The 20,063-nt window shown below is 35.0% G+C and overlaps 1 protein-coding gene, 2 non-coding genes and 1 pseudogene across 3 annotated transcripts; 1 reads left to right on the top strand and 3 right to left on the bottom strand.

Moving 5' to 3' along the window:
- Positions 1-4,782: 4,782 nt before the first annotated feature.
- Positions 4,783-4,999, bottom strand: LOC120172381. Its single transcript, XR_005520962.1, has one exon. It is a non-coding gene; the product is annotated as a small nucleolar RNA U3 (small nucleolar RNA).
- A 692-nt stretch (positions 5,000-5,691) lies between these two features.
- On the bottom strand, positions 5,692-8,791 carry LOC120172322 (annotated as a pseudogene).
- A 1,529-nt stretch (positions 8,792-10,320) lies between these two features.
- On the bottom strand, positions 10,321-10,538 carry LOC120172382. The gene has a single exon (XR_005520963.1). It is a non-coding gene; the product is annotated as a small nucleolar RNA U3 (small nucleolar RNA).
- Positions 10,539-15,502: 4,964 nt separating this feature from the next.
- LOC120172353 (LRR receptor-like serine/threonine-protein kinase ER1) lies at positions 15,503-16,867 on the top strand. The gene has a single exon (XM_039179829.1). The coding sequence runs from the start codon at positions 15,503-15,505 to the stop codon at positions 16,676-16,678; it is 1,176 nt and encodes a 391-aa protein (XP_039035760.1). The 3' UTR covers positions 16,679-16,867.
- Positions 16,868-20,063: the final 3,196 nt, after the last annotated feature.

Raw genomic sequence — 20,063 nt, 5'->3', positions numbered from 1 at the left:
AAAATTCAGACGGTATAATAATATGAATTAATTAATTTTTATTGAATTTAGATTCGTTGACCTGCACAGGTCATCCATCATCGTCTCTTATGGATCTAAGTTTTTTTTGGTGGGCTTATATATGAATTTTTTGGTAGCCTTTGTTGATGCCTAAAACGAGCTATCATTCTTTCTCATCAACCAAACAACATTGCATCACCTGGCATACATTTTTAAAATTTTCATCTTATATATCATATAACCATTAGAAAAATTTTACAGCGCTCAGTGAGCGGCGATAAGCACCAATAACGACGAGCACTGATAAATTAAATTGTAAAATGATAAAATTATAAGACACTTAACGTATAATTATATTTAGTTAAAATGTAATTGTAATTTTAACAATTTTTAATTAAATAGTTTTTTTAAATATTTTTGTATAATTAGTTCAAATAGTAATCCCTAATTACAAAACTTTTTTTTTAAAGTTGGGATTTTTCATTGCCGCCGCCGTCGTCGTTTCTGTTTCGTCTTCCTCCTACGATTAAATTGTCTTCCTCATTCGATTGAATTGTTGTCATTCATCCCTCCCGACGTGGACGTCGTTCACCTTCGATTGTGTAATCAATTGTTGAGGTAAGCTAGAATAATTTTATTTTGATTCAAACTTGGTGTTTCGTCCAAGCCGTCATTGGAGGGTGGTGGTTGAACAGCTGTTGGCGCCTTCACTGGCAATGGTCGTGGTTGCCAGTGTGAGAGTCCCTCCTCTCATTGTTTTTCCCCAATCCCAAAATTCCTAAACCTAACCCTGACCCTATTTTAAATTTTCTCCAATTGTATAACTCGAATTCCTTAATTGTTTCCAAAATTTCCTTCATAACCCCAATTAGAACAATTTCACCTTAATTTATGTTGAAACCTTTTTTTCAATCCAATTCTCGATTCCCATTTTTAAAATTCTCAAGGGTGTACTGGTATACAATATCAGTGTATCGGTACTCGAGTAGCCATGTATCGGTACCACAATTCTTTACTGTTTTCTAAATACGTCTTCGTGTACCGATACACTCATGTAGAGTATTGGTTTGGAATGCTTGATTCGTTTGGTTCGACTCTTTAGAATGCAGGTTTGATGTCATTAACCATTATAATAATGTTGGTTTTTATTATGTCTATTGAGATAAAGATATTTTCGAGATGGTTGATAAAAGATAAAAAAACAAATTACAGAGTTGGATGGTGTTAATCAGAATAAAGATGACCATAATCAGGAAAAAGATGGATGCAACAGTGAATCGGATTGTGAAACACATACTAAAGAAAGAAATTGGTAATCCAATTGATGATGAATCATATAGACGATAAGAAGACAATTGACAATTTATTGAACACATATGGGATAAGATTGGAAATGAATCAAAGATTACGATGAGAATGATATGAATTTGTTGAAGTATAAGACTTTAGATTAATGGTTGAATTTATCATACCTATGCAAAGATGAAAGGTTTTGGAGTTCGAGTCAACTAGACAGTGAAAAGTCAAATAATGGTCACATATTTGCAAAGAAAATGGTGTGTCGTAAGGAGGATAGAGAGGATAGGTGGAATAACATTTGAAATAGAAAACGTGTCCAAAAACTGAACATCTGAGTTGGGTGTAGAGCATTTATTAGATCCAAATTGGATGAACATTTTTAATATTGGAAAGTTGTAAAATTTCACGTTGAACATAACTATGAAATGGTTTAGCAACACATGTTTATATCTAGTATGTAATTCATCCAAAAGTTAATTTGTTACATACTAATTGTTATCTTATATATTTAATATTCTTTAATGCCTTATTTTGTAGGTCATTTCGAAAAATTAGTGGGTTAGATCGAATTAAGATTAAGAGTATACTCAACTCTGTGATTGAAGTAAGTAAGATGATGTGAAATTTCGTGAATGAAGTTGCTTCGATTGAGAATGTTGGATTTCTATCGAAGGATTCTACAACTATCTATATAGAATCAAATGAGAGGAAGTGCAAGGTGGTGATGTAGAAACGGCGATGGCATTTATATGGAAAGCAAAATTTTTATTCTTTCTTTTTTGCGAGGCACATGATAGATGGATTCGAAAACTTAGAGAAGTCATTCTGGGCCGATGGTGTATCACACGCAAACTATAAATAATTCATGCATGTTCTTGCATTTGATACAACTTATAAGTGCAACGCATACAACTAGTCGTTTGTTATTTTAGTTGGTGTTAATCATCATCGAAACACAGTTCTATTTGGATGTACATTGCTTGTGGATGAGAAAGAGGACTCGTATGTGTGGGTTTTACAACAGTTGATTGAATCAGGAGATGGCCATAGACCTCTTGCTATTATTCCTGATAGAGATAAGGTCATGTTAAATGGCATTTCTGAAGTACTACTCGGGCAAAAGCGTTTATGGCATATCATGAGAAATGTGCAATCTTATACCGATAATATTTTTCTCGACGATTTTTTGAGATGCGCTAACAAGTGTATAACTAAATCTGATTTTGAAACGGCTTGGAAATAATTAGTGGAAAAACACAAATTGGAAGGAAGGAAATGAGTTCAAGAATTGTATGAAGATAAAGAGAAATATGCACAAACATTTTGCAATGATATTTTTATGCAGTAAAAGCACATATACTTGATTTATAGTGATTATTATATTTATTTTTTGCATTTAACAAATCTATATTTTTTGTATGAAGCAATGAGGACAACTCAATTGTAACATCCCAAAAACAGGGCTAGTGACTAGAATGTAAGTTTTGAAACTTTGAGGTATGATTTCAAAAAATTAAAAAGTTTAGGGACTTAATTAAGAATATTTTGTGAATGATGGTTTAGTAAATATTGAATGAAGTAAGGGTAAATGGGTCTTTTCAAAGGAATGATTTTTATTTTCCTTTATAAAGGATATTAAACACGTGGAATGAGAGAAAAAGAAAAGAAAAGTCTGAAAACCTTGCTTGTCTTCTTACTCTGTCGTGAGCTTCATTTCCAAAGGTAAGTTCTAAAATTTGGTTAGTTTCTTCAAATTTTTGTGGTTGGTTTTAAGCATGGGTGTATACAAGCTTAAGGAAAGCTTAAAGTGGTTTAAAACTAAAGATGAACAAGTTATAAGCGATTTTTAAGTGAAATTGTGAATAAGAGTTCGTAAATAGATTTTGAAGTTGAATTTGACTTGAAATAAGTAATTCAAAGTGTTAGAAATGAATTTGGAATGTTGATATTGGCATGATTATTGAATTCAAGTGTACTAGTTAGATATGGGAGGTTAGGATTCATCATCTTAACTTGTTTTGAAGGCGTTAAGTTAGATCCATCATCTACGTAAAAAATAAAGTATAAGGCCGAACCAAACGAATCAAGCATACCATACCAATACTCATATGAGTGTATCGATACAACAAAACATATTCAGAAAAATAAAGAATTGTAGTACCAATAAGCTACATGTACTGATGCTCGAGTACTGATAAACCGCATTGTGTACTAGTACACCCTTCACGATTTGAAAAACGAGAACCGGGAATTGGATTGAAAAAAAACCTAGTTTCAACGTAAAAATTAAGGTGAAATTATTCTAATTGGGGTTCTAGGAAGGGAATTTGGAAATCAATTAAGGAATTTGGGTTATACAAATGGAGGAATTTTAAAAAGTGTTAGGGTTTAGGAAATTTGGGATTGGAGAAAACAATGAGTAGGGAACTCCCACAACGACAACCACGACCACTGTCGGTGAAGGCACCGACATCCGGTCAGCCACCACCCTCTAGTGATGGCTTGGACGAAACACTAATTTTGAATCAAAATAAAATTTTTCTAGTTTACCTCAACGAGTTGGTTGCGCAGACGACGGTGAACGGCGTCCACGTCGGGAGGCACGTCGGGAAGGATGAACGACAACGATTCAATCGAAGGAGGAAGACAAAATCGACGGAGGCGACAATGAAAATTATAGTTTTTAAAAGAAACAGGGTTTTATAATTAGGGAATACTATTTGAACTAATTATACAAAAATATTAAAAAGCAATTTAATCAAAAATTATGATTTATTTTAAATTACAATTACATTTTTAACTAAAATAATTATACGTTAAGTAGCGTATAATTTTATCGTTTTACAATTTAACTTATTGGTGTTCATCGTTAATGATGCTCATCGCCGCTCGTCGAGCAAACAAGAATCATCCTAACCATTATCAATGGGATGGACATATGATTTATACTAAGAGTAAACTATAATATTTTAAATGAAATAAATATATAAAATTTTGAAGATTAAAAATATAGTATCAAAATAAAATAAAAAGTATATATTTAAATATATAAAATATGAATTTTTTAAAAGACAATTACTCTCCTCAATCCATCACTCTATGGTCTGTGAACAGTGTGGGTCTCCATCACCATCGTCCAACCCCCCAAATCTCGAGCCAAAACAACCACCATTCATCCATAACCACCCACCGTGCTCATACCACCTTCAACCATAACCCAAACCAAACCTAAACTACACCACTTACATCGAAACTTGTGGTCAAGCACTGATAAATTCAGAGGTGAAGCAGTATCACAAATACAACCTTAGGCAAGTAAACAGCAAGCCACCATGAAAGATTAAAATAAGACAATTTGATCCGTTTCCCTGTTACCACCACATGAATTTCTTTTCAATGACCACTTCTTTGTTCAAGGATTCAAAATGATAAAGCTTCGATCCTTTTAAGACCATAAAAAGAATCAGACAGAGTAAAAAGTTGAGTCTGTCAGACAACTGCGTGACCACCCCAGGCAAGCAAGGCAAGCTGAGAACGATCATCTGCGATCAAGGTGACCCAACAATGGTCCACCAGACCAATAATCACGCTCTGATCACACAGCCTCGATTCATCAACCAGACTTGGAATCCTGTCTCCTTAGAACTCAAGGATACAGAGGTACGAGCCTATAGAACAGATCCTGTTCAAGTAAGGTCGTGCCCTGTATCCTCCTGAATCCAACTTAAATACCGATTAGCTTTGTCTTTCCTTCCTAATGTGGGATATTGTTCAGGTTCTGACAAACCAGTCGGTGTTATAAACTACACGGGTACACGTGTCTTCCATAATCTGGCTGCCACAAGGGTTGTGTATAGTACTATTATTTTAGCCTTCAATTTAACTTATAAAAGAAATGATTGTTTATATTAAAATAACAAAATAGTATATTTGGGGCAAATTATTCTTCAATCAACTCATTGGAAGACAGTCAATGATGACAATTCGCTGTGTTGTTATATTATAGTTAGGTGATTGGACCGTGTTGTCTATCAATTGAACACCTTATATGTTACTCAACGACAGCCACTGTTCCATCAACTTAGGCATGAAGGATTGCTTTTGGTTATTTGTTTCAGATATGTTGGTGTTGGTGCATGGAGACATGAAGAAACCAACTACATGATTTCCTTCTTTTCTGGTTTATGCCCGTTACTTGAAGTTTGCATTGTGTTACTTATAGTCCTTTCTTTGTTAGTAAGAATCGTTTCTTTGTGATTAATGCAGTTTCAATCAAATGGATGAATTTCCAGTTGAAGAAAGCTGGATACCAAAAGCAGGTTACATGTAATCCCAAATGGCAATTGTGGTATCACATATTTACATGTTCTTTCTTGCTATGTGCTCCACTGAAGAATCAACTGCTTCGTTTTCTCTATGCATTGATTTCTGCTTGAATTTGTTCCAGGGTTTTTCCCTTTGTTTCAGGAACCACTCTGACCACAAACAATATACCCACCGCATATATTGCAGCATAAAGCATGAAGGTACCTGTCCAAGCCATGAAATTGCAGATGATAAAGTTCTCAATTACTCCCTAACTGAAGGGGAACTTAAAGATCAAAAGAAGAAAGCTTTGTTTTCTTTACCAGAAGAGCTCCAGCATAAGGAAGTTGAAGGAGTAAGAAACTGCCCATGCACCAAACCAGTTCACCAGTGTTGCTAGGCTTCCAGCTACTCCTTTAATGTTTATTGGGAATATCTGCAACCAAACTCGAGTTCGAATATCAGATACGGGTCATACTCCAACAGTCATGTTCGGGTATGTGTTGGACATGAATGTCGGATTACCGATAGAACTCCGATACTTCAAGAAAAATGAAATAAGTAAGGTCGGAGCTACGTGCCTCAGACATGATAACCCAAGGAACTGCACCCATTCCAGCTGAAAACGAACTTATGTATATCTGATCACAAATAGGATTAGTGTCACATTTTTCTAATGAACAAATTGAATGGATATCTATACGATTCCATTAAATTTTTTTGAGATTTACCAATATGCCTGCTAAAGCAAGAATGGGAGCTGAATTTAGTGCCAAATTATGGTCCTTGAGATAGAATGAAATCCCAGATAGTATACAGGCAATGACCAATCCTGTTGAAGAAACCTATAATGAAAACAGAAACTCTAGATGAAAAAGATTTGGCTAGGAAATTTAAGGACTTGATGATTGTTCATTGCTCTAAATGTTTACCAATAATAGAGGCTTTCTTCCTGCTTTATCAATCACATATGTGCAAAGGACTGTAATCGGAAGCTGCATAAATGATTGTGTTAATCAGTTGTTTTCCAGGAACATTTACATGGATGTCTAGGAACGGGGGAGATGAAACCTGAAGAATAGCATAAACTATTGTCCCTGTACTGGAGGAGACTCCTGAGACACATGAAGTTCAAAGGCAACAACGTTAACGATCCAATAGATTTGAGGCCAACATGCAATCAGGGTCTAACTCGAAAGGGTCAATTACCCGCAGACTCGAAAATATTGCTGACATAAAAGCAGATCCCATTGATTCCTCCAAATTGTTGGAAGACCATTAAACCAACTCCTATCTGATCAAAGATTAATTAAGGACGTAATAATTAGAATATTATAGTGAAAACTTGTGATTGCTAATGTTTGAAGAAGATCAATCGTACTTACAACGACAGGTCGTAAGTACCTTCGTTGGAACAAATCAAGCATCTTGGCTTTCGGGATCCGTTCAAGAGTCTCTATGTAGTCCTGTCAAGCAAGAAAAATAAGTTTTTAAGATTAACTCATTTGTTAATGTTGGTAATGATGATAAGAGTTCAGATTAAGAACCTGAATCTCAGCTACCTCCTTCGATATATCAGCATCCTTTACACGAAGATTTTTTAGCTCAGATTCGAATTCTTTTTCATGTCCTATCTTTGCCTGCATTATATCCAAGATTTTCAACCAGTTCCTTTTCATGTTACTATAATTTCAATGTAAAAATAGGATTCCATATCACCAGCCATCTAGGAGACTCTGGAATGAAAAGGAGTCCAACAAGCATAATTGCACAAGGAATGAGTCCTGCAATCGCACTACTTATGAGTCCGGCTTGTGTCATGTAGCTTTACAAACACGCACACATACACAAACATTCACGGTTTTTCCGAAGAGTTGTTTTTCACCATTGTTACTTTGAATATATGGACATATCAAATTTACCAGCTAATGCTAATGTCCTCCAAGCTAGAACTGTCCCTATTATGAAGGAGACTGACACTCCAGTGCAAATCATAAGCTGTAGAAAGAAGATGTGAATTAATGAGACAAATCATTGTGCATATTTCATTGGATTTTAATCTTTGTTATGCATTTATACACACTCAGCGATGGATGCCTGTTAAGCTGATATTAAGATAATGTTACCTGGTGGACAGCTGTTAGTGTTCCTCGAAGATTCTTTGGCGCGATTTCAGCTATATATACCGGTACCTTGTCAAGAAAGGCGTCATGGTCATCAATAAAAAGGTTTCAGGAGGGAATTCTGGAAGAGATTTGGAAACTCACAACATATGATAAAACCCCATTCCATAGCCTGTTGCCAATCTTCCAATGTACAAAGACAAAGCCCCCTTTTCGTTTTGATCAAAGACATCGAAAAAGGGTATCAATATATTTCTGCATAACTGGTCAAGCTTAAGCAATGATAAATTCAGAGGTGAAGCAGTATCAATAGTACAACCTTAGCAAAGTAAATAGCAAGCCACCCTGCAACACAGAAGCCAGTAGCTGTTCTCATTGCCTGCATATATTTAGAAACGAACATAATGCTACATCATATAATTATCTTACCAAAGGAATTTTTTTATTAAAACTTACCCCTTTCCGACCAATGAAATCAGAAATCTGTCCGCTCATGATTGCACCAATCATAGCACCGGAAGTAAGGATAGAACCAAACACCGAATACTGCAGATTGAAAGATCAAATGCATCAGATTTAATTTGCTAGCTTCAGCTGCAAGAAAAGGTTATTATAGTTTCAAATACACCTCTTCTAGTGTAAGAGAGAGATCTTTTGTAATTGCAGCCTGAGTAGGAGATGAAAAGCCTACCTGAATACGATTTCAACATTTAATTTCAACTCATGGAAGTAAACATTACAAGAAAAGCTCATTCTCAGATGTAGAGAGAGTAGTGATCGAGACTTACACAGGATCCGAACTCGAATGATCCACAGACCACAACAACGGTGCTGAGGTAAACCATCCATGGACTAGATTTTTTGCTTGTTTCATTGGAGAAAATCTTCTGTTCTTGCAATAGTGGTATGCTTACATCTTCATGCACATTGTTGCTACATTTCTCAACATCCTCTTTGATGTTCATTGTATCCTTCTCTATTTAACTTACTGGATATCGATGCAAATTAAACAGAGAAAATGCTCGAAGCAAAGTGTCGAAAAAGAACAAAAAAACTGAATCTGATTTGAGATTGGTCATGTTCCAAGAAGCAAGCACAAAAAGAGTAATAATTAATTAGTGGTTTCTTTAGCAATGTTGACTTTTGAGATCGATCAAAACAGAGCCTTCTTCAAGTCTAAGATCGACGAGATCATTGCCTGATGACACAAGTAACATTAAAATAACAACTGACGTAAAAAATAAGACAATTTGATCCGTTTCACATAACATGGATTTGTTTTCATTGACCAACTTCTTGTTCATGGATGCACAAAGATAAAGCTACGATCCTTTAAGATGATAAAAATATGATGGGGAAAGTCTGACTACAAACAATTTTTAATGCCGTTTCGAGCAATGAGCTGTGTTTTTCCATTGTTTAAAGCCACTAGCAAACAAGAAAAGAAAATAATAGTATTCTAGTCTTGGCCCTGGTAAGATTTTCTATATTGGGTTTAGACCTAAGTAGCGTGGGGTGGGACAGGCCGGTTTTTTAGCCGTCCGATCTGAATATATATTATTTTATTCGATTTTGTTAGACTTCGATGATTATAAATCGTTCTAATTTAATTTGTCTCTGATTTAACCCGATCCAAATATGTTAATATTTAAAATTATTAAAATAATATATTTTATAATAATTTATTATATTTTTAATAATTTATTATATTTTTAATAATTATATAATATAATTTAACACTATAAAAAGTATAAATTCCTAAAATTTTAAATATTATATATGTATAAAAGGTTAAATTAATAATTTATACTTAAATTAATAATTTATATCGAATCAAGTCAGATCGATGATTTTCATCTTAAATTGAGTTCCATCCTGCCTTGAACATAAAATAATTTATACCAAATCGATGCCAAATTTTTTGGAAATTACAACTGTCCGTATAAGATGGGGTCAAGACCCATTCGGGGTATTTTAACCATGCTAGACGTCAAACTTGCAATAATTTGAGAGAAGGGGAAAAAACGAGGGAGACCGTCATCAACTGCGTGACCATCCTAGCAAGACAAGTCTAGCTGGGAACGATCCTCTGCGGTCGACCAGACAAGAAATCACGCTCTGATCACACAGAATGAGCTCATGCTCATCAACCAGACATGGAATCTGTCTCCTTAGAAGTTAAGGATATGGAGGTACGAGCCTATAGCACTGACAGAACAGTCAGTATTTTATCCTACGCGTATCTTTCAGCTTGTCAGGATGATTAGTGAGTGGGACTTGTCAGTCGATAATCTTCATTAATATTAGATAGGCATGTATTCACTTTAAAATATTATAAAATTTATTTTTTTTAAATCAAATTTTTTTGTTATTGTATATATACTCACCGTTAAATTTTATTATATAAAAATATGTGTTCATCTCAAAAAATATTTTAAATCCGTATTTTGTGATTCAAGACGGAATTAATGTTGTTAGACATTCACTACCTTGGGCTAGAGAAGAAAATTGTTATATGCTACTCGACCATGGCCACCAATCCATCAGCTTTGCCTATGTAATCAAGTGAAATAATTTAAAAAGAAATGGGAAAGGTCTGTCAGACAACTGCGAGACCGTCCCAGCAAGACAAGGCAAGCTAGGAGCGATCCTCTGCGATTAAAGTGATCCTAATAATGGGTCATCAAACCAGTAATCACGTTCTGATCTCACAGTCGCAATTCAACAACCAGACATGGAATCCTGTCTCCTTAGAACTGAAGGATACAGAGGTACGAGACTATAGAACATATCCTGTTCAAGCAAGGTCGTGCCCTATATGCTCCTGGTTCTAACTTAAATACCGATTATCGTTTTCTGTCCCACCTGAGGTGGGATATTATTCAGCTTCTGAAAAAACAGTCGGTGTTTTAACCTACACGTGTCTTCCATAATCTCTGGGTGCCACAACGATTGGGAACCACCCAACATACTCAAATATATCTTTTAGACCTAAATAAGAAGCGTTTAGTTTGCATTGTGTTACTTATAGTCCTTTCTTTGTTAATAAGAAGAGTTTCTCTGTGATTAATGCAGTTTCAATAAATTGGATTTACTGAAATTGATGAATTTCCAGTTGAAGAAAGCTGGATACCAAAAGCAGCTTACAAACTTCTCTACTGATTTGAAGGTGAGAAAACCTGTTGATTTTGAATAATTCTACCTGTGGAATGTCACTTCTATAGACAAATTTATTTACTATCATGGATTTCAGTGTTACATTGATCTTTAAATCGGGGCTTTAAGTTCCATGAACTGGTGAAACAATTGCAGGATGTGTTAGTGTTTAGTATATCCAATAGTTCAGTACATTCGCAAAGAACACCATGCTATTGAAAAGGATTTGATTCCTGGTTACAGATAACCAATAGTTCTTGCCTGCACTATTTATGTAGCTCTTTCCCTGGTCATTTTAAGTTTCTCAACTTCTTGATGAGAAAAGTTGGATTGTTGTAGCCTCTAACGGTTCACTTTTTTTGGTTTAAACGAAGAGCTGCAACCAGTAATTCTGTGGAGGGAAAATTAGAAAGCATACAGATTAAAATCGATGATGAACAGTCGTTAAAGAGAAAAAACTCGTTAGAGAGAAAAGTCTGACATAACATGGTGACTTGTATACTAAGGTGTTAAAACTATGGAGGATGATTATTTATAAGTGGACAGATTAAATAGATTTAATTGTTAGATAGTAGATAACAAATTATATAAGCATATCGGTGAGGTGTTGTAGTTGTTTAAAAGATACACAGTTCTGGAGAATTTAAGGATTTCCAGAAACCTTATGAAACTTCGAATGGAGAAATAGTAAGAGATGTGGGTTCTTGAGGAGATCTAAGGAGGCACAACACTTGTCCTTCTTTGATCGAGGAAATGTTTATATATTTAATGGTAAATTATATGTTTAGTATCTAAACTATTAATTTTGGCCCGTTTTAGTATTTAATTTTTTAATTTTTTCACAATCATACCTAACATTTAATTTTTGTTTCATTTTAGTATATGTTGTTAAAAACTTAATGTGTTTAGTATTTAAACTATCGATTTCGATTCATTTTAATACTTAAACTTTCAAAAAAATTTCCAAAACTTAACGTTAAATGAACCAAATATTTAGATATGATTTTGAAGGTAAAAAGAATAATTAGGTGAACAAAAAATGAGTGCAAAAAAAAAGATTCAAATAAATTCTCTACCCTAATATTTTTATGTAAAATCCCAAAATCATAAAATAACAACAACAAATTGATCTAATAGGATGAGATAGTAGATCTTTTAAGTAAAGTCATCTAAACATTTGTGAATAGAGTAATCTAAGTTGAAAGAATTGACATTGTTTCTGTAGTATTCGATCTGAATTTGTCGATCAATAGATCATATATTGTGGTTATTAAAAAAAACCAACAACAAAAAAACTAGTCATAAAAGGCTATTTAATTATCAGATTTCACATATATTGAATAATTGATTCGAGCAAGCGATGAAAACAAAAAGGTGCAGGGGGTGTTTTGTGAAAGATGAGAAAGGAAATGATACACAACCGTTATTGCAAAGAGTGAGGGAAAAAAAGTGAGAATTGTAATTGAAGAATCGGATCAGTTTGGATTTTAATTATCGGAGTTTAAGTTCAATCCATACTCTAAACAAGTCTAGTTTTATTATCTAAATATATCTTTTGTCTAAACTTTAATTCTAATCATCTAAATATTGGACAAGTAAGTGAATGCTTGGATAAGTGTAATACAGATGCGATGGAAAGGGGCACACGTGGGTGGATGAAAGAGACGACAGTTGCGAGAGTTACGTGAACGTGCAAAAGGAAGACTGGTAAATGCACCTGCAACGATGGTCTAACCCCGAGAAACGGCACGTCATGATGGTTGCAGTACTTTTGGTTGTTGGGGTTTGGTGCGTTCCCCATTTATAATTAAAGCTTATCTCTTGGACCAAAATTGATGCTGTGGGGGAACTCCACGGTTGTGTTTGGTTTTATTTTCCCATTCATTGTTTCTACCTGCAGCAGCAGTATGTAGTATGAGAGTTTAAAGCTTTAGCTTGCTTCTGTTTATTGAGTATTATTATTGCCTGCAAATCTCACGAAGTTAAGTGCTTGGTTTCTTGTTACTTCTTTGGTCACCGTTACACACATTAATTATTTGAGTTTACCACATTTATTTTCCTTCATCAGCTAAGGGACTAAATGCTTCTTATGACATTGTTTACGTTCTACTCCTGGCAAGCATTTTAATGCAAGCACACATTTTAACCGTGGTACAAACTACACCTTTTTTAATAGTTTAACGTCATTACAAGATATATTTGTTCATAATTATTAATAATGCACACGTACTCGTAAACATAATTGTTTAAATAAATGGTAGATTCAGAATTTTAAGAATAAGATTTAAAATTTTAATTTTCTTTTGTTAAAAATAATGGTATGTCAATTTTTTCTTTTTTTCTTAACACGTAAAACTAAATTTAACTATTTTCTTAAAATAATGTGATTTACATGAGCCCATAAGGGTTTAGTACATTCCCTTGGTTTGAACTTAAAACCTTTAGAGAGGTAAAGCTCAACTTATTTACCTAATTTTTTGAATAAACATTTGAAATTTTATGACAACGAAATAATCTCTTTATAAAATTATTCCTCATTATTTTCTATAAAAGAAAGGCTTTAACTTCTCATTTTTACACACTTCAATAGTCTATTTCTCTATTTTTTTCACCTGTCTTTTAAAAAGATCATTGTTATTAAAGTTTCATATTCTTATTTCGAGTGCGCAACATTTATAATATTATGTGAATCATGGATAGTATAATGTCCAGTTTCGAGACTACATTAACCCAAATGAATTTATTTTTAAATTGTTGATAAAATTATTACTGTAAATTATAATTCGAACAATTTGAACTCAAACTTGACCTGATCTGATTTGAAGATAAAAGAATAATTATCTAAATTAATTTAATTTGAATTGAATTACCTAAACTAAAAATCGATTCAAACTATTCAATCCCAAAATGACCGAAATAAGTAAACTAAATATTCATGGTCTAAAATGTCAAAATCCACAATGAAAAAATCAAAATGAGCTAAACTTGAAAGTTACCAAAAATCGAAATCATATGAACCTAAACCCTCCTCATTTTATGTATCAACTATAGTTTCAATCTAGCAAACCCCAGTTCTTTATCATTTTCATATCATCATATGTAAAAAAGAACATGAACCAAAAGTAAAATTGAAAAGATTAAATCATAGAGGGAGATAACAAAGTTTCCTATTTTGGCCACAGCAAAATCATTGAGATTTCAATTATATATACTAGCATATTTTAAAAGTTAAAAGAGATAGACACGAACTTAATTACTTCAATAATTAATAAAATGATTACTATTTTAAATGTTTATTGTCAAATGATTAAGAGTGTCTTTAAAATAATATTGTCACTGATAAACACACTGAATTAATAAAAAAGCTAAAAAAACATTGTCAGTGATCACATTAATTTTGATTAATGATTGTTTTTATATATTTTATGTTTCCCTATAGTTTAATAATTTGAGTTATGTTATTTTTGTGTTTAATTAGTCTTTTATTTTTCACATGAAAATAGATAATTTTTTGTTTGATTTGGTAGAATATTTTTATGTTAAATTTGACATTGAATCTTTAAATCAAGAAAATATTTATTTAGTTATCATGTTGATTTAGTCTTACTTTGAATCTTTGAATAAAAATTAATAGGTATTTGAGTATATGTTGCAATTGAGTTGTAGTGATACTAATTCGTGAATGAATCATCACTTTTATATATAATTTTATGTTAGTATGGATTGTGATTATAATCGTCAAATAGGATGTTTGTTGATATATATAATTTATTTAAATTATTTGACTGGATTTTCAGTTTTTTTATTTATAGTTTTTCAGATAATTAATTTGAACACTACAATAATTTTAAGAAAAATATCTCATTTAATATTATATATCAAAAATTTTATTTATTTGTTATTTTGATTCTTAACCGATATTAATGTGAGACCTCTAAACCAGTCAGCTTCGTGGCTCGTGGCTCGTGGCCGTGGGTGTATTTAATTGCTTCTTCCTCCCAACTTAGCTGGGAATGTTCACCGGTATGGTCACATGATGTCTGATTCGAACCACCGTCTCTCTTACCTGCTGACATGTCACCCGAACCTAGCTCTTACATCCCACGTAGGCTCGGACAACCGTTTATTATCGAACCTACCAACAATAAGGAAACAAAATCAGAACAGTAGAAAACCAATAAACAATAACAATAGCAAACTAATAAAACATAGATATACTCACGCCATTCGTAACTTGCCAGTTCCGTTAATCAGTGTTGGAGGAAATAAGCCGTGAATGTTGTGCATCTTCTCTTAGAAGCCGAAATCATGAAAAAGTAAACCCCCCCCATCTTCAACAAGAGAAAAACAGAGAAGCAAGCAATAAAAGAAAGTGGATTCAGAAGCAAGAATCCAAACCAAGTCTTTCATCTTTCTTTCTGGTCTTTTGCTTATTTTTCAAGCCAAACCTTTGTTTTCTTTTTTTTTCGCCATTAAAAGCTTTCACGGTTTGTGTCCCACGAAAATCCCACCTTCGCCAACCCGAAAGTATCCCCTTTTTGTTCTTATATAAGCAGTCTCTTTGCTTTACTGGGAAACTCGAGCTTTTAGCAATGGGTGAACAAGGAAGAAGAATGAAGATGGTTGCTCTGTTTCTGGTTGCTCTGTTTCAATGTAAATTCTTGGCTGTTGCAATTTTAGACCCGCTTGATTTTTTGGCTTTACAATTCATTAGGAAGTCTCTACGTGATTTGCCCGGCTCTAATTTCTTTGCTTCGTGGGACTTTACATCCGATCCTTGTAATTTCGCCGGAGTTTATTGCGATTCCGATAAATTAATAGCTCTTAATCTGGGTGACCCGCGTGCTGGTTCTCCGGGTTTAACAGGAAGAATAGACGCTGCCATTGGGAAACTATCAGCTCTCGCCGAGTTATCTATTGTTCCGGGTCGGATCTACGGACCGTTGCCGCAGTCAATCTCGCAGTTGAAGGAGCTTCGATTTTTAGAGATCAGCCGGAATTTCATCTCCGGGGATATTCCGGCGACTCTTGGCCAACTGAGAAGTCTTAAAACGCTTGATCTCAGCTACAATCAGCTCACTGGAGAAATCCCTCGCTCTATTGGAACCTTGCCGGAGCTCACCAACGTTATTCTCTGTCATAACCACCTGTCCGGTTCGGTCCCTCCATTTCTCTCCCAAGTCTTAACTCGGATGGACCTCAAACATAACGCACTCACCGGCTCGCTCGCTCCCGACTCCCTCCCTCCTTCGCTCCAGTCCCTCTCCCTCTACTGGAACCAGCTGACCGGACCGGTGGACAAGCTCCTATCCCGGCTCGATCAGTTAAGCTACCTAGATTTAAGTTTAAACCAGTTCACCGGTCCCATCCCCGGCCGGCTGTTTACATTTCCCATTACGAACCTCCAGTTGCAAAGAAACTTGTTTTCCGGTTCAGTCCAACCAGCTGATCAAGTGACAATCTCCACCATTGATCTAAGTCACAACAGGCTGTCGGGTCAGATATCGCCGATGTTCTCGACCGTTCAGAACCTTTACCTGAATAACAACCGTTTCACCGGTCAGGTCCCGGCCACCATTGTGGACCAGTTATTATCCGGCAGCATACAAATACTTTATTTGCAGCATAACTATTTGACGGGGATCCAGATTAATCCGACGGCTGATATTCCGGTAAGCAGTTCGCTGTGTCTACAGTATAATTGCATGGTGCCGCCCGTACAGACGCCTTGCCCGTTGAATGCCGGGAACGAGAAGACTAGGCCTACTGTTCAATGTAACGAATGGAAAGGGTAGATTGGTAACTTTCACTAACTTGTGAGGGGCACTTCGGGGAAAAAGCAGACCAAAGAAACAAAATGGGATTTTTGGATTCATTTATTATTTTAGTGGTTTATATTTTATTTTGTGCCTTATTTTTGATTCTTTAGAAAGTGTAATTTGTAATTGCTATTGTGTGGTTTAATACGACCACAATAATAAATAAATATAATAGCATTAAATTCTACTTTTTTATTGAATTAAATACTTCATTTTTTTTCAAAATATAAACTTGAACTATTATAGATAATCATTTGAGACAGATTTTATTTTATTTATGTTAAGACATAGATTTGCATTAATAGCAATGTTGTTAATGAACATCTCTTTCTACGGAATCAAGAAATAGATATAAATATCCATAAACTAATTATTATATATTATTTAAATTGATATCTTTTTGAGAAAATAATCTCAGTGACCAAAAATCTCATATAATATACGATTTTAATCAACTTTTTCCGGATTTACCAAAATGACCAACAAAATCGCAATGCGATCGCTAATTCGCAACGCGATCTCCATTATCGCAAATTCGCGTTGCATTTCGCGTTGCGATAGTTGGAAATCGCGTTGCGATAGTTGGAAATCGCGTTGCGATGGTATACAGTGTCGTTGCGATTTTCCCAATTCGCAATGCGAATAAGTAAATCGCAACGCGAATTGGGAAAATCGCAATGCGATACTTACTATCGCAATGCGATACTTACTATCGCAATGCGATAATACAAAATCGCAACGAGATACTGACTTTCGCAACGCGATTCTGACTTTCGCAACGCGATTTACATAGCGCCATTCGTAATAACGCGTATTTTTTTTTCAAATTCCAAACACGAATTTTTTCTTAATAACTCGGAAACTGAACCGTCCACAGTAATCGCAACTCATAACCTCAAACCCAAAAACACAACTCAGTCCCTCTCCATCTCTCACTCTCTACGGTGAAATCCGTCCCCATCTCCGAAGATTTCCGTCCCCATCGCCGACGAAATCCCTCACAACCATTCACAGTCAAAAATCCCTCACAATCATTCAGAAATGGAAAATCAACCTCCGAGGGTTAGTTTTTTTTTATTTTTATTTTGAAATTTTTGCATTATTTTAGGTTTTTTATATTGAGATTGATGATAAGTTTACTGGTAATTTCAATAATAGATTAACCATTTCACTTAGATTTCTTATTAAATTCATTCGATTGCTGCCAATACTGCTAAACTATTTAGCATGTGAAGTTAGTATTTGTCTTTGCTTTGTCTTTTGGTTGAAGTAATGCAGAAGAAGAATAGTTTCGAGAATGAAAATCGCAACGCGGAAATAACTATCGCAACGAGATAATCGCAACGAGATAATCGCAACGCGAAACCAAAATCGCATTGCGATTTTCATTTCGCGTTGCGATTTTTATTTCGCGGTTGCGATTTTCATTTCGCGTTGCGATTCTCTCGTTGCGATAGTCATTTCCGCGTTGCGATTCTCATTATCTCGTTGCGATTTTCATTTCAACCAAAGACAAAACAGTGTTGCAAATTTTAGTTTCAAGAATAAACTACTATTTATGTTTATTGTTTTGTTTTTGGTATATCTTGACAGTGTAATTTTTGGTATATCTAACTTGGTATGTTTATTGTTATTTTGTAGAAATTTTTTTCGGCTTCATTGACATTAAGGAATAAAGTTAGCCTAGCCACTACAATTGCTTCGAAGCTTTCACCTGCACAAAGAAAATTGTTTGAAGAAACCTGCTTCGGGCCATGGCTGAGAGTACAGCATCCGGGTGGAGATGCTAGTTTGACCCATTTGTGGCTTCAGACCATGACTAGCGATCTACCCGACAGTATACAACGTGGTGAGGAAGAGATATGGTTTTCATTTTCCACCGGCGTATACTTGTTTTTGGGCGGAAGGAGTTCTGCTTAATCACTGGTCTACGATTCGGACACGATGATGTAGGCCGGTACACTCGTCATATCACCCGCCCATCATGGTTATCCAGGGTTTTTCCTGATGAGTCATAGAGAAGCCGAACTTACACGTCGACGACATGAAGAAATTGTTTAATAAGAAATGGTTTTACTCGATGAATGACGTCGATGTTGTCCGAGTATGCCTTCTACTACTTTTGTATGCCAGCTTTTTAGGCAGAGAGGCCAGACAACCTATTCCTCAGGAGCTAATATTATTGGTAGAGGACCTAAATGTATGGAATCTGTTTCCGTGGGGTTCGTATATGGAAAGCTACCTGGACTAAGTTGTCGTCTGCCTTGATGACCGCAAAAGTTTGCGGGGCGATGGGTCGAATACACTTTGTCAGGCTTTGTTTGGGCCTTTAAGGTAAGAATTTCTATATAATGTTTTCAAAATTATAATTAATTATTTAACAATTACTAATGTTTGTTATTATATTGTTTGTAGATTTGGATATTCGAGGCTTTCCCCAGCATGCGGACATATGCATTAAAATCCTCAGATGATATTCCTAGGGCTATTTCCTGGAAGAGGAAACGTATGTTGGATTGGGAAGACTTAATACCATATGCGACAATAAATAATGTAGTTAACACAAATACTATCATATATAAACAAGTTATTAATAGTAGACATTTAACTTTGTTTTAGTTTTTATATTTTTAGGAGGCCAACACTCAATTAATGAGACTGACACCCACGGAGGCTGAGCTTGCCACTGATTGGTGGCAAGCTAGTCAGCGTTTTTTGATGGCACGAATGATGAGCAGCCTCCACTTCCTCCACTTCGAGAGCCATCACCTCACTCAGAGCCATCACCTGATCGCCGACTATACACCTCTACAACGAGAGCCATCACCTATCCCGTCACATCATCGAGTCTCTTCTCCACCATCACCTCATGATAGGCGACCGACAAAGATGCCACGACTTCTATCTCCCTGTTCTCCACCTCCACGGGATGAGTCAAGGGAGTTACGTGATGAGGTCAATGCCTTGCGTGAGGAGATCGGTACTCTACGCGATAACGATGGTGCATGGCGTGTGGAGGTGTCTACTTTACGTGGTGAGGTTGCCGCTCTACGTGAGATGGTAGTATCGTTGCAGAATGAGGTTCATACTCTACGCAATGAGGTAAGTTTAAGATTTTCCATATTTAACTTGATGATAAATTTACTCGTAATTTCACTTAAATTAACCATTTCACTTAGATTGCTTAGTAAATTTATTCGGTTGCTGCCAAAAATGCTAAACTTTTACTTTAACACTGTGAAGTTAGTATTTGTCTTTGTTTTGTCTTTTGGTTGAAAGTTTGAAATATATTTATCTTTGTTTTCACTGTTTAAATATCATGTCTGTTTATTTACTGATATTTGTATTTTTATTTAGCGGA

This window comes from Hibiscus syriacus, unplaced genomic scaffold, assembly GCF_006381635.1.
Source record: "Hibiscus syriacus cultivar Baekdansim isolate YM2019G1 unplaced genomic scaffold, ASM638163v2 tig00111848_pilon, whole genome shotgun sequence".
NCBI lineage: Eukaryota > Viridiplantae > Streptophyta > Magnoliopsida > Malvales > Malvaceae > Hibiscus > Hibiscus syriacus.
This window is presented reverse-complemented; position numbering and strand designations above follow the sequence as displayed.

Coding starts and splice junctions, on each gene's coding strand:
- LOC120172353 (XM_039179829.1), top strand. CDS start 15,503: ATGGTTGCTCTGTTTCTGGTTGCTCTGTTTCAATGTAAATTCTTGGCT.